This window comes from Anomaloglossus baeobatrachus, chromosome 4, assembly GCF_048569485.1.
Source record: "Anomaloglossus baeobatrachus isolate aAnoBae1 chromosome 4, aAnoBae1.hap1, whole genome shotgun sequence".
Classification (NCBI taxonomy): domain Eukaryota; kingdom Metazoa; phylum Chordata; class Amphibia; order Anura; family Aromobatidae; genus Anomaloglossus; species Anomaloglossus baeobatrachus.
In genome coordinates, this window is record NC_134356.1 from 684,859,716 (window position 1) to 684,887,121 (window position 27,406).

The 27,406-nt window shown below is 46.6% G+C and overlaps 1 protein-coding gene across 1 annotated transcript; it reads right to left on the reverse strand.

Annotated features, from left to right (window-relative positions):
• On the reverse strand, window positions 1-27,163 carry TM4SF5 (transmembrane 4 L six family member 5). The gene is made up of 5 exons (XM_075343240.1): window positions 26,909-27,163; window positions 26,553-26,633; window positions 19,854-20,008; window positions 18,036-18,222; window positions 1-192 (listed from the first exon to the last, which is right to left on the reverse strand). The coding sequence occupies exons 1-5, from the start codon at window positions 27,077-27,079 to the stop codon at window positions 181-183; spliced, it is 606 nt and encodes a 201-aa protein (XP_075199355.1). The 5' UTR covers window positions 27,080-27,163; the 3' UTR covers window positions 1-180.
• Window positions 27,164-27,406: the final 243 nt, after the last annotated feature.

Consider the following 27,406-nt stretch of genomic DNA (forward strand, 5'->3'; position numbering starts at 1 on the left):
TCAAAATTATAAATGTTTATTTACAATTTCCCTGTAAACGCAGCGGGTCATCTCCTGCGATCACCGCCTTTAATAACATAGAGAATATTATATTTCACAAAGTTCCTGTATCACAGGTTTATTGGAGTTATTAACATCGATTTCCGTCTCCGGTGTCCGGTCCACGGGGGCCACGTCTCCTCAGCCTTCATTCTGTGGAAGGAAGAGACAGAAACAGGTAAGAGAAGAGCGATGTATAATAACATTTATTCCGGTCCTGATGGACCACTAGAGGGCGCTGAAGATCAAGAGAGTCTCAGTACTTATGGTAGAACACTAGAGGGCACTAAGGATCAAGAGAGTGTGTGTACATATGGTAGAACACTAGAGGGCGCTGAGGATCAAGAAAGTCTCAGTACTTATGGTAGAACACTAGAGGGCGCTGAGGATCCAAAGAGTCTCAGTACTTATGGTAGAACACTAGAGGGCGCTGAGGATCAAGAAAGTCTCAGTACTTATGGTAGAACACTAGAGGGCGCTGAGGATCCAGAGAGTCTCAGTGCTTATGGTAGAACACTAGAGGGCGCTGAGGATCAAGAGAGTCTCAGTACTTATGGTAGAACACTAGAGGGTGCTGAGGATCAAGAGAGTCTCAGTACTTATGGTAGAACACTAGAGGGCGCTGAGGATCCAGAGAGTGTGTGTACATATGGTAGAACACTAGAGGGCGCTGAGGATCAAGAAAGTCTCAGTACTTATGGTAGAACACTAGAGGGCGCTGAGGATCCAGAGAGTCTCTGTACTTATGGTAGACCACTAGAGGGTACTGAGGATCCAGAGAGTGTGTGTACATATGGTAGACCACTAGAGGGCGCTGAGGATCCAGAGAGTGTCTGTACATATGGTTGAATACTAGAGGGCGCTGAGGATCCAGAGAGTCTCAGTACTTATGGTTGAACACTAGAGGGCGCTGAGGATCCAGAGAGTCTCTATACTTATGGTACCCCACTAGAGGGCGCTGAGGATCCAGAGAGCCTCAGTACTTATGGTAGACCACTAGAGGGCGCTGAGGATCCAGAGAGTCTCATTGCTTATGGTAGAACACTAGAGGGCGCTGAGGATCGAGAGAGTCTCTGTACTTATGATACCCTACTAGAGGGCGCTGAGGATCCAGAGAGTCTCAGTACTTATGATACCCCACTAGAGGGCGCTGAGGATCCAGAGAGCCTCTGTACTTATGGTACCCCACTAGAGAGCGCTGAGGATCCAGAGAGTCTCAGTACTTATGATACCCCACTAGAGGGTGCTGAGGATCCAGAGAGTCTCAGTACTTATGATACCCCACTAGAGGGCGCTGAGGATCCAGAGAGCCTCAGTACTTATGATACCCTACTAGAGGGCGCTGAGGATCTAGAGAGTCTCTGTACTTATGATACCCCACTAGAGGGCACTGAGGATCCAGAGTCTCAGTACTTATGATACCCCACTAGAGGGCGCTGAGGATCCAGAGTCTCTGTATTTGTGATAAAACATGAGGGCACTGATGAACAATAAATTCACAGTATATAGTACAACCCTAAGGGGTACTTTGCACGCTGCGACATCGCAAGCCGATGCTGTGATGCCGAGCGCGATAGTCCCCTCCCCCGTCGCAGCAGTGATATCTTGTGATTGCTGGCGTAGCGAACATTATCGCTACGGCAGCTTCACATGCACTCACCTGCCCTGCGACGTCGCTCTGGCCGGCGACCCGCCTCCTTACTAAGGGGGCGGGTCGTGCAGCGTCACAGCGACGTCACACGGCAGGCGACCAATAGCAGTGGAGGGGCGGAGATGAGCGGGATGTAAACATCCCGCCCACCTCCGTCCTTCCGCATTGCAGATGGGACGCAGGTAGGTGATGTTCCTCGCTCCTGCGGCTTCATACACAGCGATGTGCGCTGCCGCAGGATCGAGAAACAACATCGTACCTGTCGCGGCATTATGGAAATGTTGGACGCTGCACCGATGATACGATAACGACGCTTTTGCGCTCGTTAATCGTATCAAAAAGGATTTGCACACTACGATATCGTCTGCGACGCCGGATGTGCGTCACTTTCGATTTGACCCCACCGACATCGCAGCTGCAATATCGTAGTGTGCAAAGCCCGCCAAAAGCCCTCTTCAAAATCCAAATAGTATAAGTATCAGTAAATATGGTAGCACACTAAAGGGCATTGAGAATCCAGAAAAAGTCTCTGTATATATGATAAATCACTAGAGAGTAATGAGAGTCTCTGTACTTATGGCAGAACACTAGAGGGTGCTGAGGTAATGGACAGACCATTGTATCTTATCTTCTTAGTGTAGGAATGTGGACGCAACAGTCTGGTCAATTGGAGCAACCTGGCAGAATTAGTGATGGGACACTGCCCTCTGCTGGCCGAAGAAAGAATAATAGCCAGGGAACAAAAACATGTCAGCCTCGTCCTGGAGGGAAGCATTTCAGGGAAGGACAAGTACAGGAAGAGGTAGCGACAGTGGAACAGGAGACAAGTGCCCGTGAGGTGACCGGAAGAGGTGTTCTGGCACATAGTGGAGCAAGTGCAGGGACGTGCATGCAGAGGTGTGGAAGGAAACCCGCCCTGTAGAAAAGCCGAGTGGCCTGGTGTCGGCTCAAGAGAAGACCGGAACAGTTAGTTCACCAGACCAAAGCCACAGCACCACCCACCAAGTGCCCGAGTCCAGCCTGCCAGACCAAGACCCCAACCACACCTGTCAAGGTCCCATCCCCACCTGTCAAGGTCCCATCCCCGCCTGTCAAGACCCCAACCATGCCTGTCAAGACCCTGACTTCTCTTGTCAAGACCCTAACCACGGCTGTCAAGACCCCAACCCCGGCTGTCAAGACCCCCAACCTGGACTATGTGGTCAAGCCTCAGACATCAATGGTCAAGATAGCCATCTGTGGGTGACCCGAATATGCCGGGCTGTTGCTTCCTGCTCGGCCGTGCGGCACCTGATGTCGGGGACTGTAATGATAGTGATTTAAATTAAGTTAAGCCAAACTAATTTCACCTAATCCCTCTACAACTTCTCAGAACATAACCCCACGTCAAACTCCATGGCACCCAAATGCATCTCAAGGCTCTGGCCAACTGGTCCAGGAAGCCATCATCTATCCCCCATGAGCTGGCTGGATTGTCATTTTAAATAAACACTTGTACCTTGCCCCTCCCCCCATCTCATTGTAGATTGTAAGCTCTCACGAGCAGGGTTGCCATTTTTCCTTTTAAATATTGTATCCTCTATAATTGTTACATGTTTGTATATGTTTATGTATACGATATGTATATGTTCCTCCTGAATTGTAAAGCGGAATATGTTGGCGCTATAGAAATAAAGATTATTATTATTATTATTATTATTTAAGTTGAGTTTGTTCCACAAGTTTAAAATATATACAGCTGCACACTAAAATGCTAACAATGAAAAAGGGAATATCTCTAGTATTGCTTTACAGCTCTAGGAATATTTGAAAAAAGAGACACTTAGCTTATGTATTGGCCAATGCATGTGAGCCCAGTCACCACGGCAAGGTAATGTCTATACCGGGAACATAACCTAATGCCATTATCTAGAAAAAAAACCTCCATGTCTGGGTAGAAATGCCAGTATCTGAGTTAAAATCTCCATGTCTGGACAGCTAGACTACTGCTATGAATGGTAATGGACACAGTCTGGTTTTAGGGTGGAGTGCTGAATCAGAAAAAGACATACTACAAATATCAAAAAGACTGATACGCACATCCAGCATTTTACTGTGCAGCTGTATATCTTTTGTAGTTGTAATGTCTTTTTGATATTTGTTTAGACACACCTTCTCATTCAGAGAGTTTTCTTTATTTTCATGACTCTGAAAATTGTAGATTCACATTGAAGGCAGCAAAACTATGAATTACCACATGTGGAATGAAATACTTAACAAAGTGTGAAAATATGTCTTATATTCTAGGTTCTTCAAAGTAGCCATCTTTTGCTTTGATCACTGCTTTGCACACTCTTGGCATTCTCTTGATGAGCTTCAAGAGGTAGTCACCAGAAATGGTCTTCCCTTCACAGGTGTGCCCTGTCAGCTTTAATAAGTGGGGTTTCTTGCCTTATAAATGGGGTTGGGACCATCAGTTGTGTTGTGCAGAAGTCTGGTGGATACACGGCTGATAGTCCTACTGAATAGACTGTTAGAATTTGCATTATGGCAAGAAAAAAGCAGCTAAGTAAAGAAAAACGAGTGGCCATCATTACTTTAAGAAATGAAGGTCGGTCAGTCCGAAAAATTGGGAAAACTTTGAAAGTGTCCCCAAGTGCAGTGGCAAAAACCATCAAACGCTACAAAGAAACTGGCTCATATGAGGACCGCCCCAGGAAAGGAAGACCAAGAGTCACCTTTGCTGCGGAGGATAAGTTTATCAGAGTCACCAACCTCAGAAATCGCAGGTTAACAGTAGCTCAGATTAGAGACCAGGTCAATGCCACACAGAGTTCTAGCAGCAGACACATCTCTAGAACAACTGTTAAGAGGAGCCTTTGTGCAGCAGGCCTTCATGGTAAAATAGCTGCTAGGAAACCACTGCTAAGGACAGGCAACAAGCAGAAGAGACTTGATTGGGCTAAAGAACACAAGGAATGGACATTAGACCAGTGGAAATCTGTGCTTTGGTCTGATGAGTCCAAATTTGAGATCTTTGGATCCAACCACCGTGTCTTTGTAGAAACGGTGAACGGATGGACTCTACATGGCTGGTTCCCACCGTGAAGCATGGAGGAGGTGTGATGGTGTAGGGGGGGGGGCTTTGCTGGTGACACTGTTGGGGATTCATTCAAAATTGAAGGCATACTGAACCAGCATGGCTACCACAGCATCTTGCAGCGGCGTGCTATTCCATCTGGTTTGCGTTTAGTTGGACCATAATTTATTTTTCAACAGGACAATGACCCCAAATCCACCTCCAGGCTGTGTAAGGGCTATTTGACTAAGAAGGAGAGTGATGGGGTGCTACGTCAGATGACCTGACCTCCACAGTCACCAGACCTGAACCCAATCGAGATGGTTTGGGGGTGAGCTGGACCGCAGAGTGAAGGCAACAAGTGGTCAACAAGTGCTAAGCATCTCTGGGAACTCCTTCAAGACTGTTGGAAAACCATTTCCGGTGACTACCTCTTGAAGCTGATCAAGAGAATGCCAAGAGTATGCAAAGCAGTAATCAAAGCAAAAGGTGGCTACTTTGAAGAACCTAGAATATAAGACATATTTTCAGTTGTTTCAAACTTTTTTGTTAAGTATTTCATTCCACATGTGATAATTCATAGTTTTGATGCCTTCAATGTGAATCTACAATTTTCAGAGTCATGAAAATAAAGAAAACTCTGAATGAGACGATGTGTCCAAACTTTTGGTCAGTACTATATATTTACTTTCCTCCATAGTAATTAATGTAGGCTACGAGTTATTATTATTTATTAGTTATATAAAAACTGGAACAATTCTCCTTGTGATAATTTTGCCCTGTTTTTTCCCTATAGCATTTTATGCATTAATAACCACAGCTGAGTCACCATGTCTTCCTTCTCTGTGTGCTGCATCCGGGGCCTGCTGTTCCATTTGGCGTAGTTGGCAGGATTCAACATTCTAGGCCAGAGATGGCAGATCAGTCCATGACTGAGGTCAGCAGGGGCAATGTTCCACTCGGGGCTATCCTCAGTAATCGGCCAAAGTGCACGGGGGAAAATCTGGCAGTTCGTAACTGGGTGGAACAACTTAAGAGCATGCTGCGCATGCTTCCCCTTATGCTGGCTCTGCAGGTGGAGATAGCTTTGCTGACACTGGACGGTGAGGCCCAACTGACTGTGATGTTTAGGCCCCACAAGACCGAGATACGGTGTCCAAAGGGGAGATTGAAATGGTGACCCAGTACATGAACGCCTTGCAGGAAGGAAACGGCCCATCTCCCCCAGAAGTCAGATGGAGAGCATCAAAAATTGGGACCCTGGGACCCAGTAGTGTGAGTTCAGATGGTGGCCGGATTGCGAGACCCCCTATCTGAGGCAGGCTCTGAGAGAACACCTAAAGTGTAGCCCTGACATGAGTTTCTTAGAAGTGTGTGCGGAGGCAAGAGTAGGAGGCACCTGTTGCCACCAATGTGGTACAGCGCTCGGAGGTGGTCGCTACTGAAGTAACAGATACAGAACTAAAGTGGGCCCGAAAACTACGGGCAGAGTTATGGAAAGTGAGAGAAGAATTGAATAGTACTATTAGTAGTATTCAGCATGAGATTCCAACGGGGGACACTATCCCCATCCAAAAGAGATACTGACAGATTCCACCTAGTATGTATCAGAAAGTGAAAAAATTATTGTCGCACATGCTGCAGAATGGAGTGATATGGGAAAGCCAGAGTCCTTGGGCAGCCCCAATCATCTTGGTTAGGAAGAAGGATGGGACATTCCAGTTTTGTGTGGATTAGAGACTACTGAACGCCTGCACCATCCACGAATCCTATCCCTTACCAAGAATAGAAGAATTCCTATCTGTCTTGGGGAAGGCAAAATACTTCTCTTCTCTAGATCTCGCAAGTGGGTACTGGCAAGATCCCATAGCTGAAAATAACTGGCTCAAGACAGCCTTTATCCTCCCCATGGGGTTGTTCGAGTTTAACCGGATGCCATTTGGGCTAGCCAATGCCCCTGGGACGTTCCAGCGCCTGATGGAGAGGTCTCTAGGTGACCTGAACTTCGAGTTAACCTTGATATACCTGGATGATATTATTATTTACTCCGCCACATTCGAGGAACATCTTTACCAGTTGAGTCAGGAGTTGGAGCGACTGCAGAGGCATGGGCTGAAGGTCAAACTGTTCCAAAGGAAAATCGAATATCTTGGTCACAACGTATCCGGCGAGGGGGTGTATCCAACCCCAGAAAAGTTGGCCACAGTGCAAAAATGTCCAAGCCCCACGACCCCGAAAGAACTTCAGGCTTTTCTAGGGCTATCCGGGTACTACAGAAAGTTCATCAAGGACTTTGCCAAGATCGCAGTACCTGTGCATGAGCTGTTGAGAGCGACAGCGGGAGGCGCCTGAAATCGGTCTGTTCAGTGTGCCCCGAATAAGGAGAAGGATTCTGGACCCTGAAAATGACATTAACTAATGCACCTATGTTGGTCTATGCAGACTTCACTCAGCCTTTTGTGCTATACAATGACAGTGGTCTTTACGGACTGGGAGGGGTGCTGGCTCAGGCCCAAGAAGGATGAGAAAGGGTAGTCGCCTATGTCAGTCGTTCCCTATGGGACTCGGAAAAGAACCCCGACATCTATAGCTCATTCAAACTGGAGCTACTGGCCCTGGTCTGGGCTATGACTGAAAAGTTCACTGAATATCTGTCTGGGGCAGATGTCTAAGTGCTTACCATCTTGGAATGTCCTAGGGAGGAGTGGGTGTGACTACAGCAGACTGACCCTGAGCTGGCTAAGATGCGGGCGTGGGTGGCCCTCAACCAACGACCCAGCAGAGGGGAGAGGGAGAGCCTGTCTGTCATGGACCTACAACTCAACTAGAAGAAGGGATTACTCTACCGGTGGATACATGAGAGAAGTGTTCACTTCGGGGTGGAGAAGATTTTTCAGTGGGTACAGCGGCTGGTATACTGGTCCCAGTTACATCGGGCAGTGGAACACATTTGCCGGACATGTCAACAATGTGAACTGGCCAAATCTCCCGAGCAATGGGCCCCTATGTAGATGCTGAGGACATCGGGGCCCACAACGGGTCCAAATATTGTTTGGTAATGACGGACCACTTCATGAAGTTCACAGTTGTAACCCCCACAAGGGATCAGAAGACAGAGTCCGCCGCCCTGGCTATCTGTGGGACTTCATGCATGTGTATGGATACCCGAAGAGAATCCACTTTCCCCCCTAGTAATTAACGTGGCCTACAAGTTATTAGGGAGAAGTGTTTTTGCCTCAGTTCATAGACTGGATCTGTATAAGCCACTGTTTGTTTATTGTTAGTGTAATCTGAAAACTGGAACAATTCTCCTTGTGATCATTTTCCCCTGTATTTTCCCTACATCAGATTGTGCATCAATAAATACAGTTGAGTCACCACTGAGTCTGCCTTCTCTGTGCGCTGCATCCCGGGCCTGCTGTTACATTAGACTCGCTTGTAACATGGTTGGTGCCTCAGGATTGGAGGATTGCTGATGTGGTACCGATATTTAAGAAAGGTAAGAGGGTAGATCCAGGCAACTACTGTCCAGTAAGCCTGACATCAGTAGTATGCAAAGTTTTTGAGGGTATTTTAAGGGATGACATGTAAAAATATATTGCAGAAAATAATATGATAACTGACAGACAGCATGGATTCATGAAAGATACGTCGTGTCTAACCAACCTGTTGGGTTTCTATGAGGGGGTAAGTGCAAACCTGGATATTGGAAATGCAGCTGATGTGATTTATTTGGACTTTGCAAAGGCATTTGCTCCTGTACCACATAATAGCCTTATACTAAAGCTCCAGAAGCAAGGACTAGGGGAAACTATATGCAACTGGGTAAGGAATTGGCTAAAAGATAGGAAACAAAGAGTAGTCATAAATGGAACATTCTCTAAATGGGCCATAGTCAGCAGTGGGGACCGCAGGGATCTGTACTGGGAGCAGTGGGGACCGCAGGGATCTGTGCTAGGACCAATTCTTTTTAACCCCTTAACGACCGCGGGCAGTAAAATTACATCCTAAATGTTACTGCCCGCGGTCCTCCGGCGGCAGCATGCCGCGATCGGCGCACATCTCAGCTGATTTTCACAGCTGAGATGTGTGCCTGCTAGGCACGAGCAGAATCGTTATCTGCTCGTGCCGTTTAACCCCTTAAATGGCGCTGTCAATACGTGACCGCGCCATTATAAGCGCGATTGCGGTAAACGTTTACTTACCGCCCGATACCGGAAGTCACGTGACACGATCACGTGACTTCCAATAGTTGTCATGGTAGCACAGGGTCATGTGATGACTCCTGTACTACACCTGACTTGCTTTCACTTTCGCTGTGCCAGCGGCACAGCGAAAGAGAAAGAGAGCGTATCTGCTGTTTACAGCTGTGTAGCTGTGATCAGCAGATACTGCAGAGCGATTGGATTGCTGATCGCAATAGCCCCCTAGGGGGACTAGTAAAATTTAAAAAAAAAGTTAAAAAAAGTTTTAAAAAATTAAAAAAAACCCTAAAAGTTCAAATCACCCCCCATTCGCCCCATTGAAAATTAAAGGGTTATAAAAATAAAAAATATACACACTTTTGGTATTGCCGCGTTCAGAAACGCCCGTTCTATCAAAATATAAAATCAATTAATCTGGTCAGTATACGGCGTAGCGGCAAAAAAATTCCAAACGCCAAAACGACATTTTTTTGTCGCCACAACTTTTGCGCAAAATGCAATAAGAGGCGATCAAAACGTAGCATCTGCGCAAAAATGGTACCGTTAAAAACGTCAGCTCGAGACACAAAAAATAAGTCGTCACTGAGCCATAGACCCCGAAAAATGAGAACGCTACGGGTCACGGAATATGGCGTAAAACGTGCGCCACTTTTTTCGGACAAACTTCCGATTTTTTTTTAACCCCTTATATAAAAGTAAACCTATACATATTTGGTATCTACGAACTCACACTGACCTGAGGCATCACACCCACACATCAGTTTTACCATATAGTGAACACAGTGAATATAATATCTCAAAAACAATAGTGCTATCGCACTTTTTTTGCAATTTTTCTGCATTTGGAATTTTTTTGCCGTTTTCCAGTACACTATATGGTAAAACTGATGGTTTCATTTAAAAGTACAGCTCATTCCACAAAAAATTAGCCCTCACATGACTATATTGACTGAAAAATAAAAAAGTTACGTCTTTCAGAAAAAGAATGGCGAAAAAAATAAATCGGAAAGCGAAAAATCAGCCGGTCGTGAAGGGGTTAATCTCTTTATTAATGACCTTGTGGATGGGATTGATAGTAAAGTGTCAGTCTTTGCTGATGACACTAAACTATGTAGGATATTAAAAACTGACCTTGATAGTACAATATTACAAAAAGATCTGGATAAGATGTCAGAATGGGCAGATACTTGGCAAATGAGATTTAATGTTGATAAATGTAAAGTAATGCACCTAGGACGGAGTAATCCTATAGCTGCGTATACATTAAATGGAAGTAAACTCGGGACTACAGAACAGGAGAAGGACTGGGGTATTCTCATTACAAATAAGCTGAGCAGCAGCACTCAATGTCAGGCAGCAGCTGCTAAAGCAAACAAGATTCTAGGGTGTATAAAAAGAGAGATTAGATCCCGTGATCCCAACGTATTGTTACCCCTCTATAAATCACTAGTAAGGCCACATCTGGAATATGGGATCCAGTTTTGGGCTCCACATTTTAAAAAGGACATTCAGAAGTTAGAGTCAGTTCAAAGGCAGCAACTAGATTATTATAAGGAATGGAGGCCGCCCGTATGATGAGTAATGGAGGCCTCCCGTATGATGAGTAATGGAGGCCTCCTGTATGATGAGTAATGGAGGCCGCCCGTATGATGAGTAATGGAGGCCGCCCGTATGATGAGTAATGGAGGCCGCCCGTGTGATGAGTAATGGAGGCCGCCCGTGTGATGAGTAATGGAGGCCGCCCGTAGGATGAGTAATGGAGGCCGCCCGTACGATGAGTAATGGAGGCCGCCCATATGATGAGTAATGGAGGCCGCCCGTGTGATGAGAGGTGGAGAAAAACGTCTCAGAGGAGATCTCATTTATATGTATAAATACATGTGTGGTCAATATAAAGGACTGACACATGACTTATTTCTTCCAAAGACAATACTAAGGACCAGGGTGCACTCACTGCGAGTGGAAGAAAAGCAATTCTGGCAGCTAAATAGGAAAGGGTTCTTTACAGTTAGAGCAGTCAGACTGTGGAATGCGACCACAAGAGGTAGTAATGGCAGATACTATAACAGCTTTTATATCAGGGCGCAGGGCCGGCGTCAGCACGCGGCATACCCGGGCAAATGCCGGGGCCCTGGAGAGCCGGGGGGCCCACTCGGCCTCGTCAGTTCTGGTGCCCCTTGGCCGGGGCCCCCTCACCTTAGTTCTGCTGCCCCCGGGCCGAGTTCCGGGGACCGCAGTCCTCGGCAGGAATCTGCAGCGCCGTCTCTTTAAGGCACGCAGACTTCCTGGTTTGAACTTCATCTGTGGGCGGAGCTACTGACCGGCCTGCTCAGTCCCACAGATGAAGGAGTTGCAGTGCCAGCCAGCGACCCCCAGCACAGCTCTTCTCTCCGGCGCTGTGTGGCCCCCTCTCCACCGTGACTTGAGCGGTATGTGCCCTCCCCGCCCCCCGATTTATGGGCCCAGGTGAGCTGTATGGGCTTCTCCCCCCTTAGGTGTATGTCCTGCCCCCCCCCCCCGGTGCTGTATGTGCTGGCCCTTGGAGCTGTGTGTGGGTGCTCCAGAGCCGCGTGTGTGTCTGTATGTATGCAGCAGAGCTATGTGTGTATGTATGTAGCAGAGCTATGTGTGTATGTATGTAGCAGAGCTATGTGTATGTATGTAGCAGATTCATGTATGTATGTAGCAGAGCTATGTGTGTATGTATGTATGTAGCAGAGCTATGTATGTATGTTGCAGAGCTATGTATGTATGTAGCAGAGCTATGTGTGTATGTATGTAGCAGATTCATGTATGTATGTAGCAGAGCTATATGTGTATGTATGTATGTAGCAGAGCTATGTATGTAGCAGAGCTATGTGTGTATGTATGTAGCAGAGCTATGTGTGTATGTATGTAGCAGATTCATGTATGTATGTAGCAGAGCTATGTGTGTATGTATGTAGCAGAGCTATGTATGTAGCAGAGCTATGTGTGTATGTATGCAGCAGAGCTATGTGTGTATGTATCCAGCAGAGCTGTGTGTGTCTGTATGTATGCAGCAGAACTATGTGTGTATGTATGTAGCAGAGCTATGTGTATGTATGTAGCAGATTCATGTATGTATGTATGTACCAGAGCTATGTGTGTATGTATGCAGCAGAGCTATGTGTGTATGTATGTATGTAGCAGAGCTATGTATGTAGCAGAGCTATGTGTGTATGTATGCAGCAGAGCTATGTGTGTATGTATGCAGCAGAGCTATGTGTGTATGTATGTATGTAGCAAAGCTATGTATGTAGCAGAGCTATGTGTGTATGTATGTAGCAGAGCTATGTGTGTATGTATGTAGCAGAGCTATGTGTATGTATGTAGCAGATTCATGTATGTATGTAGCAGAGCTATGTGTGTATATATGTATGTAACAGAGCTATGTATGTAGCAGAGCTATGTGTGTATGTATGTAGCAGAGCTATGTGTGTATGTATGTAGCAGAGCTATGTGTATGTATGTAGAAGATTCATGTATGTATGTAGCAAAGCTATGTGTGTATTGTGTATGTATGTATGTAGCAGAGCTATGTATGTAGCAGAGCTATGTATGTATGTATGCAGCAGAGCTGTGTGTATGTATGTAGCATAGCTATGTGTGTATGTATCCAGCAGAGCTGTGTGTGTCTGTATGTATGCAGCAGAGCTATGTGTGTATGTATTTAGCAGAGCTATGTGTATGTATGTATGTAGCAGATTCATGTATGTATGTACCAGAGCTATGTGTGTATGTATGCAGCAGAGCTATGTGTGTATGTATGTATGTAGCAGAGCTATGTATGCAGCAGAGCTATGTGTGTATGTATGTAGCAGAGCTATGTGTGTATGGATCCAGCATAGCTGTGTGTGTCTGTATGTATGTATCTAGCAGAGTTGTGTTGTGTGTCTGTATGCATGTATAATGTGTATCTATGTATGTCAGTGTATATGACTGTATAGATGTCAGTTCTATACGTATTTTTGTGAGTTTGTCTTTAAATATGTATATGTATGTGTACGTATGTGTGTGTCTGCGTGTGGATGGGGCCCACCGGGACTCTTCCGCCCGGGGCCCACAAAAACCTGGAGCCGACCCTGTCAGGGCAGATGATTCCTCACTACATAACATTGTTGGTTATAAATGATTTAATTACAAAATATATAATTGGTGGAGGAAGGGTGAACTAGATGGAGCGGGGGCTTTTTTCAACCTAAGTAACTAAGGATCCAGAGATTCTCCGTACTTATGGTAGACCACTAGAGGGCTCTGAGGAACCCGGGAGTCTCACTATTTATGGTAGACCACTAGAGGGCTCTGAGAAATGAGAGCGTTTCAGTGTTTATATTAGAACACTCAGTACGTATGGTAGAACGCTAAAGGGCAATGAGGAATGAGTCTTTGCACCTATGGTAGACCACTAGAGGGTGCTGAGTTTCCAGGGAGTCTTAGTATTTAAAATAGTAACCTAGCTTGTAAGGCTGAAGGAAGACCTTGTGTCCATCTAGTTCAGCCTATTTTAGTGCCGCTGTTCTCCAGTGTTGAACCTGTGGAAGGTAAAACCCACAGAGTAGGAGCCAATTTTCTTCATAGGGAAAAAAATTCTTTCCCAACTCCTAAGCTGGGTCACCTCTCTACCTGTAATATTATGTTATTCAGAACCTTCTATACTGTTGCTATCAAGAAAAGCATCCATTCCACTTACATTCATTCAGTGAGTGGCCATCACCACTTCCCCAGAAAGAGAGTTCCAGAGCCTCACTGCTCTTACTGTGAAGAACCCTCTTCTATACTGATGTAGAAATTTTCTTTCCTCCAATCGAAGAGAATGCCCCCTTGTTCTTGTCACAGTCCTTGGTACAAACAGATCATGGGAGAGATCTCTGTATTGCCCTCTGATATATTTGTACATATTTATTAGGTCTCCCCTAAGTCTTCTCTTTTCTAGAGTAAATAGACCTAATTTTGATAACTTTCTGGGTATTGTAACAGGTAAAATATATCTTTGTACCGTGTTAGCCAGTAGAGATAAAAATAAGTTTGTTTAAAAGAACTGAAGTCGTCAGTGGTTGATACCTTTTAATGGCTAACTGAAAAGATGGTAATAATAGCAGGTTTCGAGACTACTCAGGTCCTTCATCAGGCTCAGTATAACAGAAAGTGAAACAAAAAACATATTGCACATTTTAATGTAATGTGAGTGCAGCCATGCAGTCACATGAAAGCTGGGGGCTCACAACCTACTCCATCAACCAATTAGAACACAGAAAAGAGGAGTTTTGTAGGATACAAATATAAATGGCTTTATTGGTATGAAATAGTAAAAACAGGTTTCATTGCGATACATAAATAGACAATCTGCATATATAGTGACACAATAAGACCTAAGGTATAAGAGACAACGATAAGAGGTACAGTGGGTAAGCTTGGACCCACCCTAAAAATACACCGCCTCCACACCGTTTAGGCTCAACCCTCCTTAAAATCAGACCAGAGACAATGGCTAAATTGTAAGTCCCAGTGGGAGAGGGGGAAAACGGTGAGGCATATTACCAGTCAGGATGTCAGCGCCGGAACGAGCAGGTGGTTGGAAGGAGCTCCTGTGGAAACCCGACGTACGTTTCGCAGTACTATGCTGGCTTAATCATGACCCACGATGCAGGAGTAGTTAAGTGTTAGGTTGATGGTGGGATGAAACTGAATAAAGTGTTCATGGAAGGTCTTCAGCTGCTCCTCAGACTCTGTCCAGATAATTAAAATATCGTCAATGTAACGGTAGCAGGCCAGAGAGCTGATAGGACAAGAGGATAAAAAGTCACTCTCAAGCTTGGCCATGAAGAGATTTGCATATTGTGGTGCCATTTTGCGTCCCATTGCAGTCCCAGTCTCCTGTAGATATATGTTATTATCAAATGCAAAGTAATTATGAATTTTGTACGTTTCACCACAGTCTCGGCATCAATTCCTGTATATTACAGGAAAACTTTGCAAGCATTCAATCCATCCTGGTGTGGAATATTCGAGTACATGGATTCCACATCCATGGTGGCAAGGATGGTTCCTTCTGGTAGAGGACCTATTGCCAGTAGTGTCAGTAGTGTCCTGGTTGTAGCTGGTTGTATCCCTGACAAAGGGTTTAAGGATACCCTCTACCCATCCAGAGACTTGTTCAGTGAGGGTGCCCACACATGAAATGATGGGTCTTCCTGGTTTTCCAGATTTGTGAATTTTAGGAAGCAGAATGTGCCTATTCTTGGACTCCCCGGTATCAGTTCATCAGTTCTTAAAGGTATGTCAGGCAAAATGGCACCACAATATGCTAATCTTTTCATGGCCAAGCTTGAGAGTGACTTTTTATCCTCTTGTCCTATCCGGCCTCTGGCCTACTACCGTTACATTGACGATATTTTAATCATCTGGACAGAGTCTGAGGAGCAGCTGAAGACCTTCCATGAACACTTTAATCAGTTTCATCCCACCATCAACCCTCAACACTCAACCACTCCAGCACTGAAATCAACTTTTTGGACACCATCATTAACTACAGAACAATGAAATAGAGACATCCCTGTACAAGAAGCCAATTGACCGTCAAACATACCTGAAATGGGACAGTTTTCATCCAAAACACATAAAAAACTCTATAGTGTACAGTCTGGCCATCAGGTACAATCGGATATGTTCCAACACTACAGATAGAGACAATCACCTTGAGGGCCTCAGAAAGACCTTTCTGAATCAAGGCTACCACCCAAGAACAATCGAAAACCAGATTACAAGAGCCACCAGAATATCAAGAAATCATCTCCTACATTATAAAACTAAAGAAGAAAACAACCGGGTCCCTCTTGTAGTCACCTACAATCCACATCTGGAGGTGTTTAGAGGAGCTGCACGGAAACTACAACCATTACTGCAAAAAGATGCTCAATTAAAATCTATTTCTCCAGACCCCCCACTTCTGTGTTTCAGACAGCCCCCAAATCTAAGAAGCATCATTGTCAGAAGCTCCCTGTCCTCTCCAACACCAACAGGAACATTTCCCTGCAACCAGAAAACATGTAAGCCCTGTCCATTTACACTGACAACGGACAAGATAAAGATTCCCAGATCACACCAGGATTACAAGATCCCAGGTACCTTCAGCTGCACCACAACCAATGGGGTGTACTTAATTATATGTACCAAATGTCCAACTGGGGGTCTGTATGTAGGGGAGACCGGACAACAGCTCAGGACAAGGATGAATTCTCACCGCCACACAATTAGAGAAAAAAGGATGGATCTACCTGTGGCCAAACATTTCTGTAACCACGACCACAGCATCATGGACATGAAATTGCTGGTATTGAAAGGAAACTTCAAGTCTCAGAGAGACAGGAGAGTCTGGGTGTACTAACTTGTGATGACCTTTGACACATTCAGAGCAGGAATGAATGTGTCTCATGGATTCATGTCTTTTTACATCAATTAAGAGATGTGCTCCTCTGACCATCCGAGCGTGTCACAGCCTGGACCAGACCCTTATCAGAGGACAATAACACTTTCACACTGAACTGCAGCAATATTTATGGCCACAACACTTTGTCCTCTTGCCATAGTGATAGTTCTGCTTCACATAACTTGTTTTTTTACTGCCCCATTCTATGTCCTGTTGTGTATAAATATGTGACTCTTCAGATTTTGTGTTATATTGAGCCTGAAGAAGAGACCTGAGCAGTCTGGAAAGCCTGCTATTATTACCATCTTTTCAGTTACCATTAAAAGGTATCAACTACTGAGAACTCTCAGTTCTTTTAAACACATTTTTTGTATAGGTATTGTAATGCACCCATTTTATTATTTTAGTTGCCTGCCTCTGAACCCTTTCAAGTTCACTAATGTCTTTCTTGAGCGCTGGCGCCCAAAATTGCACACAATCCTCCAAGTGTGGTGTGAGGAGTGATTTGTACAGAGGAAGAATGATGTTTTCATCTCGTGCCCCCAGACCTCTTCTAATGCATCCCATCACCCTATTTGCTTTGGTGGCTGCTGCCTGACACTGGGCACTCCACTTTAGCTTCTTATTGACTAAGATGCCAAAATGGGGCTTTACACACTACGAAATCGCTAATGCGAACTCATTGGGGTCACGGAATTGGTGACGCACATCCGGCCGCATTAGCGATTCCGTTGCGTGTGACACCGATGAGCGATTTTGCATCGTTGCAAAAATGTGACATGGGGGTCCATTCTCAAAAATCATTACTGCAGCAGTAACGAGGTTGTTCCTCGTTCCTGCGGCAGCACACATCGCTCCGTGTGACACCGCAGTAATGAGGAAGCTCTCCTTACCTGCCTCCCGGCCGCTATGCGGAAGGAAGGAGATGGGCGGGATGTTACGTCCCACTCAGCTCCGCCCCTCCGCTGCTATTAAGCCGCTCAGTGACGTCGCTGTGACGCCGCACGGACCGCCCCCTTAGAAAGGAGGCGGTTCACCGGTCACAGCGACGTCGCCGGGCAGGTAAGTATCTGTGACGGGTCTGGGCGATGTTGTGCGGCACGGGCAGCGATTTGCCAGTGTCGCACAACAGATGGGGGCGGGTACCCACGCTAGCGATATCGGGACCGATATCGCAGCGTGTAAAGCCCGCTTTAGTCTTTCCATGTCTGATTTCCCCAGCAGTTTCCCATTTAGTAAGTAATCGTAGCATCTGTTTCTCCTTCTCATGTGCAGAACCTTACACTTATCTGTGTTAACCCTCATTTGACATTTTTCAGCCCAATTCTCCAATTTACTCAAATCCATCTGTAGTTGCAAACTGTCCTCCATTGTGTTAACTGCCTTACATAGTTTTGTATCATCTGCAAATACTGATGTTTTACTGATATTTATGGTAGCCCACTAGAGGGCGCTGAGGATCCAGAGCGGTACACTGCCTATCCACATAGTTATGTCAATAGAACAGTATTTTGGCCGCCATATGGTGAATAATGCCCTATGGATGTTTCTCGCACACTCTATGAGCTTCATTAGGCAGATGGGGGCTCAATCGTCCTATGCACAGAGCCTTATTGTAATTTTGGAGGTGCTCACCTTATCTTTCTTCCTGCAGTCTCCGCACATCACTCCCAAGAGACCGTTAATGAGCTGAAACGCGCAGAGGACAAACTGCAGAGCTCCGATCCCCAGCAGTATGGAGAACAGGACGATGTGCCAGAGCGCGATGTTGGGGGGCTGCTTGCAGTCATTCCATGAGGCCTTGTTGGTCAGGTAACTCTCGCTGGGGAGAAAACAAAGAAGAATCCATGTAATGATGAGGGAACCATGAAGCTACTGCTTCCCACTCATGGAGATAGCGTGGACAGAGGTTGATCGTCTGGCTAAGATCCTACCAGGCCTTCACTTGTACACTTTCACATACTCATTAACCCTTCCTGTTCTTGTTCCCCTCCATTTTCTAGCTTTGGACTTTGTTGAATAAACATCGAACACTGCATGACCATTTCTTCATAGGCTAGATGTAAATATACGCTCTTCGATCCCCCGATATGACTTTCTATAAAAGCTGTTACTTCTTCCCATTTGGCTAAAATATGAGGCTTCCCTACGAGAGAATGTCTACATTACAGATGTGACGCCCTGGCAAAACCAGGTAGTCACAGTTAGGCCCCTGCATTACACCTTCCCTCATTAGGAAACACACCGCTGACCAGAAAACCTAGTCACCCCCCTTAGAGAAAGATAGACACACCAGTGGGCGTGACCAGGCGGTTGGGACACGCCCACCCAGGGGTCCAGACAGCCCGGGGCGGGAAAAACAGTTAAGCTGAGAGTTCAGTTTGGAGAGACGTGTGGGCTGATGCTAATGGTAGCTCCAGCAGGAAAGTTCAAGTTGAACGGTACCAGGGTAGGAGCCCTAGTGCCACTGGCTAGGAGGCAGATGGTGGTCTCCATCGGCAGGAGACGGGAAGATGGCTCGGTGGAACCGAGGTGGACCGGGACAGGGTTGTAGCCCGCCGGTACCGACACGGGGAACCGACCCTGAAACCGGAGCACAAAGGGGGGTACTCGGGCCCTGAAGCCAGGACCAGAACCAACTGGAGCTGGTTAATTAACAGATTGAGGCCAGGACTAGAGGTCCTGTCCCACCCAAAGTCCCTCATAGAAGACAACAGCCCACCGATTAGGGATAAGAGGTCACTGCCAGGGCCCATAGATCCCATGGGCCAGCGTCTGCGGGCACGGCTCCGTAGGCCACATCCAGCCGGGAGCGGACTCCTGAGTTTCACACTAGGAAAGTCCATCTTACATACAGCAGTGCAGGACAAGTATAGAGACCACCAGCCAGATGGGGGACGAGAACGCAACCGGCCGCGGCACCGGCCACCATCACCTTGGTTTACCAGAGACTAGTGTGTTTTACTAACAGTGAGTACACCAGCACCCCCTGCGGTCGCCATCCCCTACACATGCCAACCGGGTCCCGGGGCCACCATCCCTACCCACGGAGAGGTTAACAACTTGCTGGACAACATCTCCCCTGGGTGCCCCGTAACAGCAGCGGTGGTGTCTCACCTCACCACACACCGTGGGTGGCGTCACGAACTTACTACGGCCTAGCCCGTACATCTACGTCCCCCCATTTTTTCGGCATGTCCGCGAGACCCCTGGGTTCGGAGACCCTCGAGCCACCACCCTTGAAGGCCCGGATCCGAGCAGCAACCGGCTGCTGGCACAGGGGCGGCACACAGAAATGCCATTGTGTCCCTCTCTTTTGTCATTTCTTCTTTATATAACCACCACTCTAAGAGGACATCAAGTATGTGTGCATTTGGCAGTGATGTCACAATCTCCAGATAACAGTCTGTGTGAGGATATAAGTGTGGCCGTTATATAGACGACGTTCCTTACTTTAAGCCCTTCAGGTGGTAGCCCCACTTTGCCTCTTTGCCACTGAGTTCATTCAGGTTACACATCGGTCCATCAGCCAATGCCGTTCCTGACACAGCCACACAGTAGAAGCTTCCGAGTCCCCCAAATATCGAAGAAAAGGCCGACCGTAACATCTGAAACAATAAAAGAAAAGCCATGAAAGGGGCATTAATCAAGAAGTGGCAGAAATTATAAAGTCACCAGACGCATTATGGGATGGTATGACTGTGTTATTAGTGACAGATATTGAAGCACCAATGAGAGGATTATAAACAAGACTTGGGGTGTCAGTGCCCCTCTTCTTCAGACAAAATTCATTAGGTATGTAGACACAATGGGGCAGATTTATCAAATAAAATAAGCTTTATTGGCATGACCAAATACATTTTAGGTTTTCTAAAATAAGTGTACACTAGGGACTATGGGATGATGAGTGGGGACTATAGGAACGATGGATGGGGCATATCCAGGGTGGGGACTATAGGAAGGCTGGATGGGGTACCTCCAGGGTGGGAACTGTAGGAAGGATGGATGGGGGCACATCCAGGGTGGAGACTGTAGGAAGGATGGATGGAGGCACATCCAGGGTGGGGATTGTAGGAAGGATGGATGGGGGCACATCCAGGGTGGGGACTGTAGGAAGGATGGATGGAGGCACATCCAGGTTGGGGACTGTAGGGAGGATGGATGGGGGCACATCCAGGGTGGGGAATGTAGGAAGGATGGATGGGGGCACATCTAGGGTGGGGATTGTAGGAAGGATGGATGGGGCACATCCAGGGTGGGGACTGTAGGAGGGATGGATGGGGCATATCCAGGGTGGGGACTATAGGAAGGCTGGATGGGGTACCTCCAGGGTGGGAACTGTAGGAAGGATGGATGGGGGCACATCCAGGGTGGAGACTGTAGGAAGGATGGATGGAGGCACATCCAGGGTGGGGATTGTAGGAAGGATGGATGGGGGCACATCCAGGGTGGAGACTGTAGGAAGGATGGATGGAGGCACATCCAGGGTGGGGATTGTAGGAAGGATGGATGGGGGCACATCCAGGGTGGGGACTGTAGGAAGGATGGATGGAGGCACATCCAGGGTGGGGACTGTAGGAAGGATGGATGGAGGCACATCCAGGGTGGGGACTGTAGGAAGGATGGATGGGGGCACATCTAGGGTGGGGATTGTAGGAAGGATGGATGGGGGCACATCCAGGGTGGGGACTGTAGGAGGGATGGATGGGGCACATACAGGGTGGGGACTGTAGGAGGGATGGATGGGGCACATCCAGGGTGGGAAGTGTAGAAAGGATGGATGGGGGCACATCCAGGGTGGGGACTGTAGGAAGGATGGATGGAAGCACATCCAGGGTGGGGACTGTAGGAAGGATGGATGGGGGCACATCTAGGGTGGGGATTGTAGGAAGGATGGATGGGGGCACATCCAGGGTGGGGACTGTAGGAAGGATGGGGCACATACAGGGTGGGGACTGTAGGAGGGATTGATGGGGCACATCCAGGGTGGGAAGTGTAGGAAGGATGGATGGGGGCACATCCAGGGTGGGGACTGTAGGAGGGATTGATGGGGCACATCCAGGGTGGGAAGTGTAGGAAGGATGGATGGGGGCACATCCAGGGTGGGGACTGTAGGGAGGATGGATGGGGGCACATCCAGGGTGGGGATTGTAGGAAGGATGGATGGGGCACATCCAGGGTGGGGACTGTAGGAGGGATGGATGGGGCACATACAGGGTGGGGACTGTAGGAGGGATGGATGGGGCACATCCAGGGTGGGAAGTGTAGGAAGGATTGATGGGGGCACATCCAGGGTGGGGACTGTAGGAGGGATGGATGGGGGCACATCCAGGGTGGGGACTGTAGGAGGGATGGATGGGGGCACATCCAGGGTGGGGACTGTAGGAGGGATGGATGGGGGCACATCCAGGTTGGGGACTGTAGGGAGGATGGATGGGGGCACATCCAGGGTGGGGACTGTAGGAGGGATGGATGGGGGCACATCCAGGGTGGGGACTGTAGGAGGGATGGATGGGGGCACATCTAGGGTAGGGATTGTAGGAAGGATGGATGGAGGCACATCCAGGGTGGGGACTGTAGGAGGGATGGATGGGGGCACATCCAGGGTGGGGACTGTAGGAGGGATGGATGGGGGCACATCTAGGGTAGGGACTGTAGGAGGGATGGATGGGGGCACATCCAGGGTGGGGAGTGTAGGGAGGATGGATGGGGGCACATCCAGGGTGGGGACTGTAGGAGGGATGGATGGGGGCACATCCAGGTTGGGGACTGTAGGAAGGATGGATGGATGCACATCTATTTATCTATTGTGGAACTTACAGTAGGCAGTCTTAGAAAGCACTATGTTATTATGGGGTCTTGTGCTGTTTGATAAATCTAAATTCAATTTCAAATGTCTAATCTACGTTTACACCCTCAAAAGTTGGCTTATTTTGTGCTGACAATCTATGCCGCCATGTTGGCGCATTTTTATGGTGTATTGCCTTGCCCTTTAAGCCCCTTTCCTGATCACACATCCCCCTGTTCTGTAATGCCGTGCCCTTTTCGATGAGGCCTCACCACTTTATCGGCCAATGTGCAGTAAGTCTATGAATTATACGCCGCTCAGAGAAGACAGTTTGTGCTCAGATTTTGCCATAAACCTGTCTCATTTAGAGCGATAAAATCCCTTTATTGCGTATGAACAGAAGGAAGAGGAAGGGCAAGAAATGGTGCTACCAAAATAACAACTTTGTAAACATGAAAAAACTGCACCAAAAAAGTAAAAAAAACCCCAAACAATTAAAACGACCCATGAAGGTCAAAAATCGTGCCGTGCGGTATGACGCACTAATATGGCGGTGTGCCGCCTAACAGTCCCCTATGCAAATATAAAACCCCAATTATTCACCTGCAATAACCAGTGTGCACAACAAATGCACTAAATAACAGCTGAGGTTACACAGTACAGACAGTAATGATTATACATAGTAAAGACGTAGCAACACCTAAAACTTTCCCACCCGTGAGACCACTGCAAACCACAGCAAGAAACGTGTGAGGCGTCAGCGACGTGTAGAAGTGTCCTTAATAATCAAATAAGAACACCTATGTAACTACTTTATTTCTCAAAAAAAAGCGCTAGGGCTTATTTTCAGGACATGTCCTACATTTTGTTTTGTGTCAGTGTTTGGAACTCGTGTTAATGAAATGATGAATATTCACCCCCTTTACTGGCGGCGTCATTGATTGGAATGGCGTGTATTTCTATGTATCTGTAACGAGGAAAGCCGCCGGCCAGTGCAAGCATTGCGCTGCGATCCAGCGATATTACAGTCAGCCCCCGGCACACAAGGATGGGCGGAGAAGGGGGTGAATATTCATTATTTCATTACCACAAGTTCCAATCACTCATGCCGGCAGAGGGGTGGGTGGGATTAGGGTCGGGAAGAGGGGTGAATATTCATTCGTTTAACTAGCTGGCATGTGACTATAAACTTCTGGGGCTTATAGAAACATATACCAATAATTGTTACATATCCTGAAAGGGCTGCTCAAGCTCTATTTCAGGATACTATTAGTATGATGATCTGCAACTAGGGCTTACTTTTAGAGTAGGGCTTATTATTTAAGCATACTTCAAAAAGGCCCAAAAAATGATGCTAGGGCCTGCTTTCGGGGTAAGTCTTATTTTTGAGGGTAGGTCTTATTTTTGGGGTAGGGCAAGATTTTAGGGTAGGTCTTATTTACTGGGTAGGTCTTATTTTTGGGGTAAGCCTTATTTTCAGGGTAGGTCTTATTTTTGGGGGTACGTTTTATTTTTAGGGTAGGTCTTATTTTTGGGGTAGGTCTTATTTTTGGGGATAGGTCTCGTTTTCAGGGTAGGTTTTATTTTTGGGTGTAGGTCTAGTTTTCAGGGTAGGTCTTATTTATGGGGTAGGTCTTATTTTTGGGGTAGGTCTTAATTTCGGGGTAGGTCTTATTTTTGGGGAAGGTCTTATTTTCGGGCTAGGTCTCATTTTCGGAGTAGGTCTTATTTTTTGGGGTAGGTCTAGTTTTCAGGGTAGGTCTTATTTACTGTGTTAGTCTTATTTACTGGGTTAGTCTTATTTACGGGGTAAGTCTTTTTTTTGGGCTAGGTCTTTTTTTTGGGCTAGGTCTTTTTTTTGGGCTAGGTCTTTTTTTGGGCTAGGTCTTTTTTTTGGGCTAGGTCTTTTTTTGGGGCTAGGTCTTATTTTTGGGCTAGGTCTTATTTTTGGGCTAGGTCTTATTTTTGGGCTAGTTCTTATTTTCGGGCTAGGTCTTATTTTCGGGCTAGGTCTTATTTTCGGGCTAGGTCTTATTTTCAAGGTAAATATTATTTTCGGGGGTAGATCTAACTTTCAGGGTAGATCTTATTTTTGGGGTAAGTCTTATTTTTGGGCTAGGTCTTATTTTTGGGCTAGGTCTTATTTTTGGGGTAGGTCTTATTTTTGGGGTAGGTCTTATTTTCGGGCTAGGTCTTATTTTCAGGCTAGGTCTTATTTTCGGGCTAGGTCTTATTTTTGGGCTATGTCTTATTTTCGGGCTAGGTCTTATTTTCGGGCTAGGTCTTATTTTCGGGCTAGGTCTTATTTTCAAGGTAAATATTATTTTTGGGGGTAGGTCTAACTTTCAGGGTAGATCTTATTTTCGGGGGTAGGTCTTATTTTTGGGGTAGGTGTAATTTTCAGGGTAGGTCTTATTTTTGGGCTAGGTCTTATTTTCGGGAACACACGGTACTAAGTAACATTAAGCTCCTAGCGATTCAATATTATTAATGATTACTGCCTCACAGAGTCCCCATGAGCACATTTAACGTCTGATGGTGTTAGTTTTACTGTAAGAAAACACAGTAGAAGCACACACTGCCGCAGGGTAAAAATAGGGAGAGAGTGTATGTATGTGTATTCTACATGACACTGCGACATGTAAGGAAAAAACCCCTGATATGTTCAGTAAGCGTCCGATGTTGTGTTGGGCCGTATTCATGGCTATCCTGGGCTTTATGTGGCAGGTTGGACACCTATGCTATAGACTTTCTCTAGCCTGTAAAATATCTATATGAGCAGTAGCTGTTTGGAGGGCAAGGGGAGGATTCCTAAAGGGTTTCGCCACTAAACACAAAGCTTTGTCAGGGGTGACCTGATCAGGATGCGGCAGATATAATATAATACAGATATTGTGTGCTCATTAAGTTTCTAAGGTGTAGGTGGGATGAGGACTATGTGACGATCTGCGTCAAAGGTTCCTGAAAGGAGAGGTGCTGCGAAGCCTGTACAATAGGAACCATGATGGGGCACACCGGCATTTTCAGTGGGAACATACTACAATCAAAGAGCGTACAACATAGAAAAAGGGTTATTCTCATCTTCTCAAATGGATAAAATTAAAAACCATCTGTAAAAACACTTTCTCCTTTCTCAAGAACACAGAGAATTTTATTTCTATAGTTTAGCACAACCTCCACACAACCTTCTTAGGCAGGAGCATAATGATAGCGGTCGCAGAGATCGCCATTGTGACCGGGCCCAGCAGGGTTAGGGGTCCAGTGTCTCCCTGCAGAGAAGCATCTAGCTCTTCTGTGTGAGAGAGAAGGTGCGCTGTTCAATGGCAGACAACGCAGCCGCTATGGGGCCTGTGAGTCAGGGGGACTCATATGGAGGACTATGGGGCTGCATTAAATGGTATAGGGGGGGGCTACATAATATAATATGGAGGACTATGTGGCTGCAGTAAAATACATGGAGGACTATGGGAAGTGCATTATAATTGGAGGACTATGGGAGTGCATTATACTACATGGTGGACTATGGGGGTGCATTCTAATATATGAAGGGATATGTGGGACTCATTATACTATAAAGAAGGTTATGTGGGATTCCAATATAGTATTTGGAGAGCTACATACGACGGGAGACAAAGATAAAAGCATGGGATGAGAAAGTTTTGTGTTGAGGGAAAGGCTCATTCCCTCAGCACCCAGCTTTCCCATGCTCTGCTTTACATCTTTCCCTCAGCACCCAACTTTGCCGTGCTCTGATATTATGGGAAAGCTGGGTGTTGAGGGAAAGATGTATATCAGAGCACGGGAAAGCCGTGTGCGGAGGGAAAGACGTATAGCAGAGCATGGGGAAGGGGAGTGCTGATGACAAGATGGATATCAGAACATAGGAAAGCTGGGTGCTGATAGAAACAGGGATTTCAGATCATGGGAAACCTGAGTGCTGACGGAAAGAGCCAAGTGTCAGTGTCACTATGCTGTGGCCCGAGTGTCGGCGTGATTATCCCGTACCCTGAGTGTCAGTGTACGGTTGGGGGGGGGGGGTAGGCAGGTCCAAACTTTGCACCGGGGTGATCAATTTCTCACTATGCCACTGCTCTTAGGTGCACAGTAACTAAATCCATAAAATCCTGTGGCGAACACGTAGGCATCATGTCTTATACTGTGGTCACAACTATGAAAATCATAGTTCAGTGAGGAATCAGAGCTAAGCTGTTGCAGCTTTGGTAGTAACTAGAGTATTGGCCATGGCACAACTCATCAATAGTATAATAATTGGATGGACCTTAAGGTGCCGATGGACCGTGAGCATCAAAACGTAGCTTTCTAGAGGTCTTTCTGATCCAATTTTAAGGGTCAACAAAACTTACCCGACATCTATTTCCGCAGCAGCCTTCCCCACAGCAGCCCTTACCCCCAGCACGGATAGCGTTACAGGATGGGCACAGCATCTACAGGGAGGGAAGACAGCAAACATAAACATGGGCAAAGCCAGATAATGGTCATCTGCCAAGTCACAGGTCCATGCAGCCAGGTATGGCATTGAGTCAGACTTGTTGGTCTCTTGTGTTTCTGTCCTGGACCCATGAAGGAGGATGATCCACCCATCGATACTTGAAGAGGAACCAAGATATAATCCAGCTATATCGAACCCTCATCACCCCAGAAGTCTAGAGGCAACCAATAAGTACCCATCTATCATCTCCATTTCCCAAGAAATACTTACAAAAAGGCCACTACCCAGAAGACCAGCCATCAGCCAGACTTGGACTGCTATATGGTCGGTCCATTTGGTTTCCCCATTAGGAAACATGAGTAAGAGGTTGGCGATCATACAAATCAAAGCCATGGGGAGAAGAGAGAGCCCCACAAAGCGGGAGCATTTTCCCGTACACATCCTGGCACCTCCGGGACGGGTTTCTACGAGAGCCTGGTGAGTCTGCTCTGATGGATTCTACTTGTTGGTTTAGTGATAAGCTGATGGGCAAAGTCCATGAAAGCTATTGGCGACAGCCCGGGGATGGGACCAGGAAAGTGTGTGTAGGAAGAAGGAGGGAAAGATCAGATGACCCAATGCCCCAAGATGCAAATAAGCACTGCCTGAGCCCTCGATGATGTCACCTCCGAGCCCCTGACCAGGTGACACTGACGCATATGGTAACCATGGAATTTATCTATATATACATTATCTATGGAAAACCTTATGCCTGACTCATGTTTTATA

Coding starts and splice junctions, on each gene's coding strand:
- TM4SF5 (XM_075343240.1), bottom strand. CDS start 27,079: ATGTGTACGGGAAAATGCTCCCGCTTTGTGGGGCTCTCTCTTCTCCCC. Junction 26,634..26,908: donor TTCTGGGTAGTGGCCTTTTT/GTAAGTATTTCT, acceptor CCCTCCCTGTAG/ATGCTGTGCCCATCCTGTAA. Junction 20,009..26,552: donor GCTGCGGAAATAGATGTCGG/GTAAGTTTTGTT, acceptor TTATTGTTTCAG/ATGTTACGGTCGGCCTTTTC.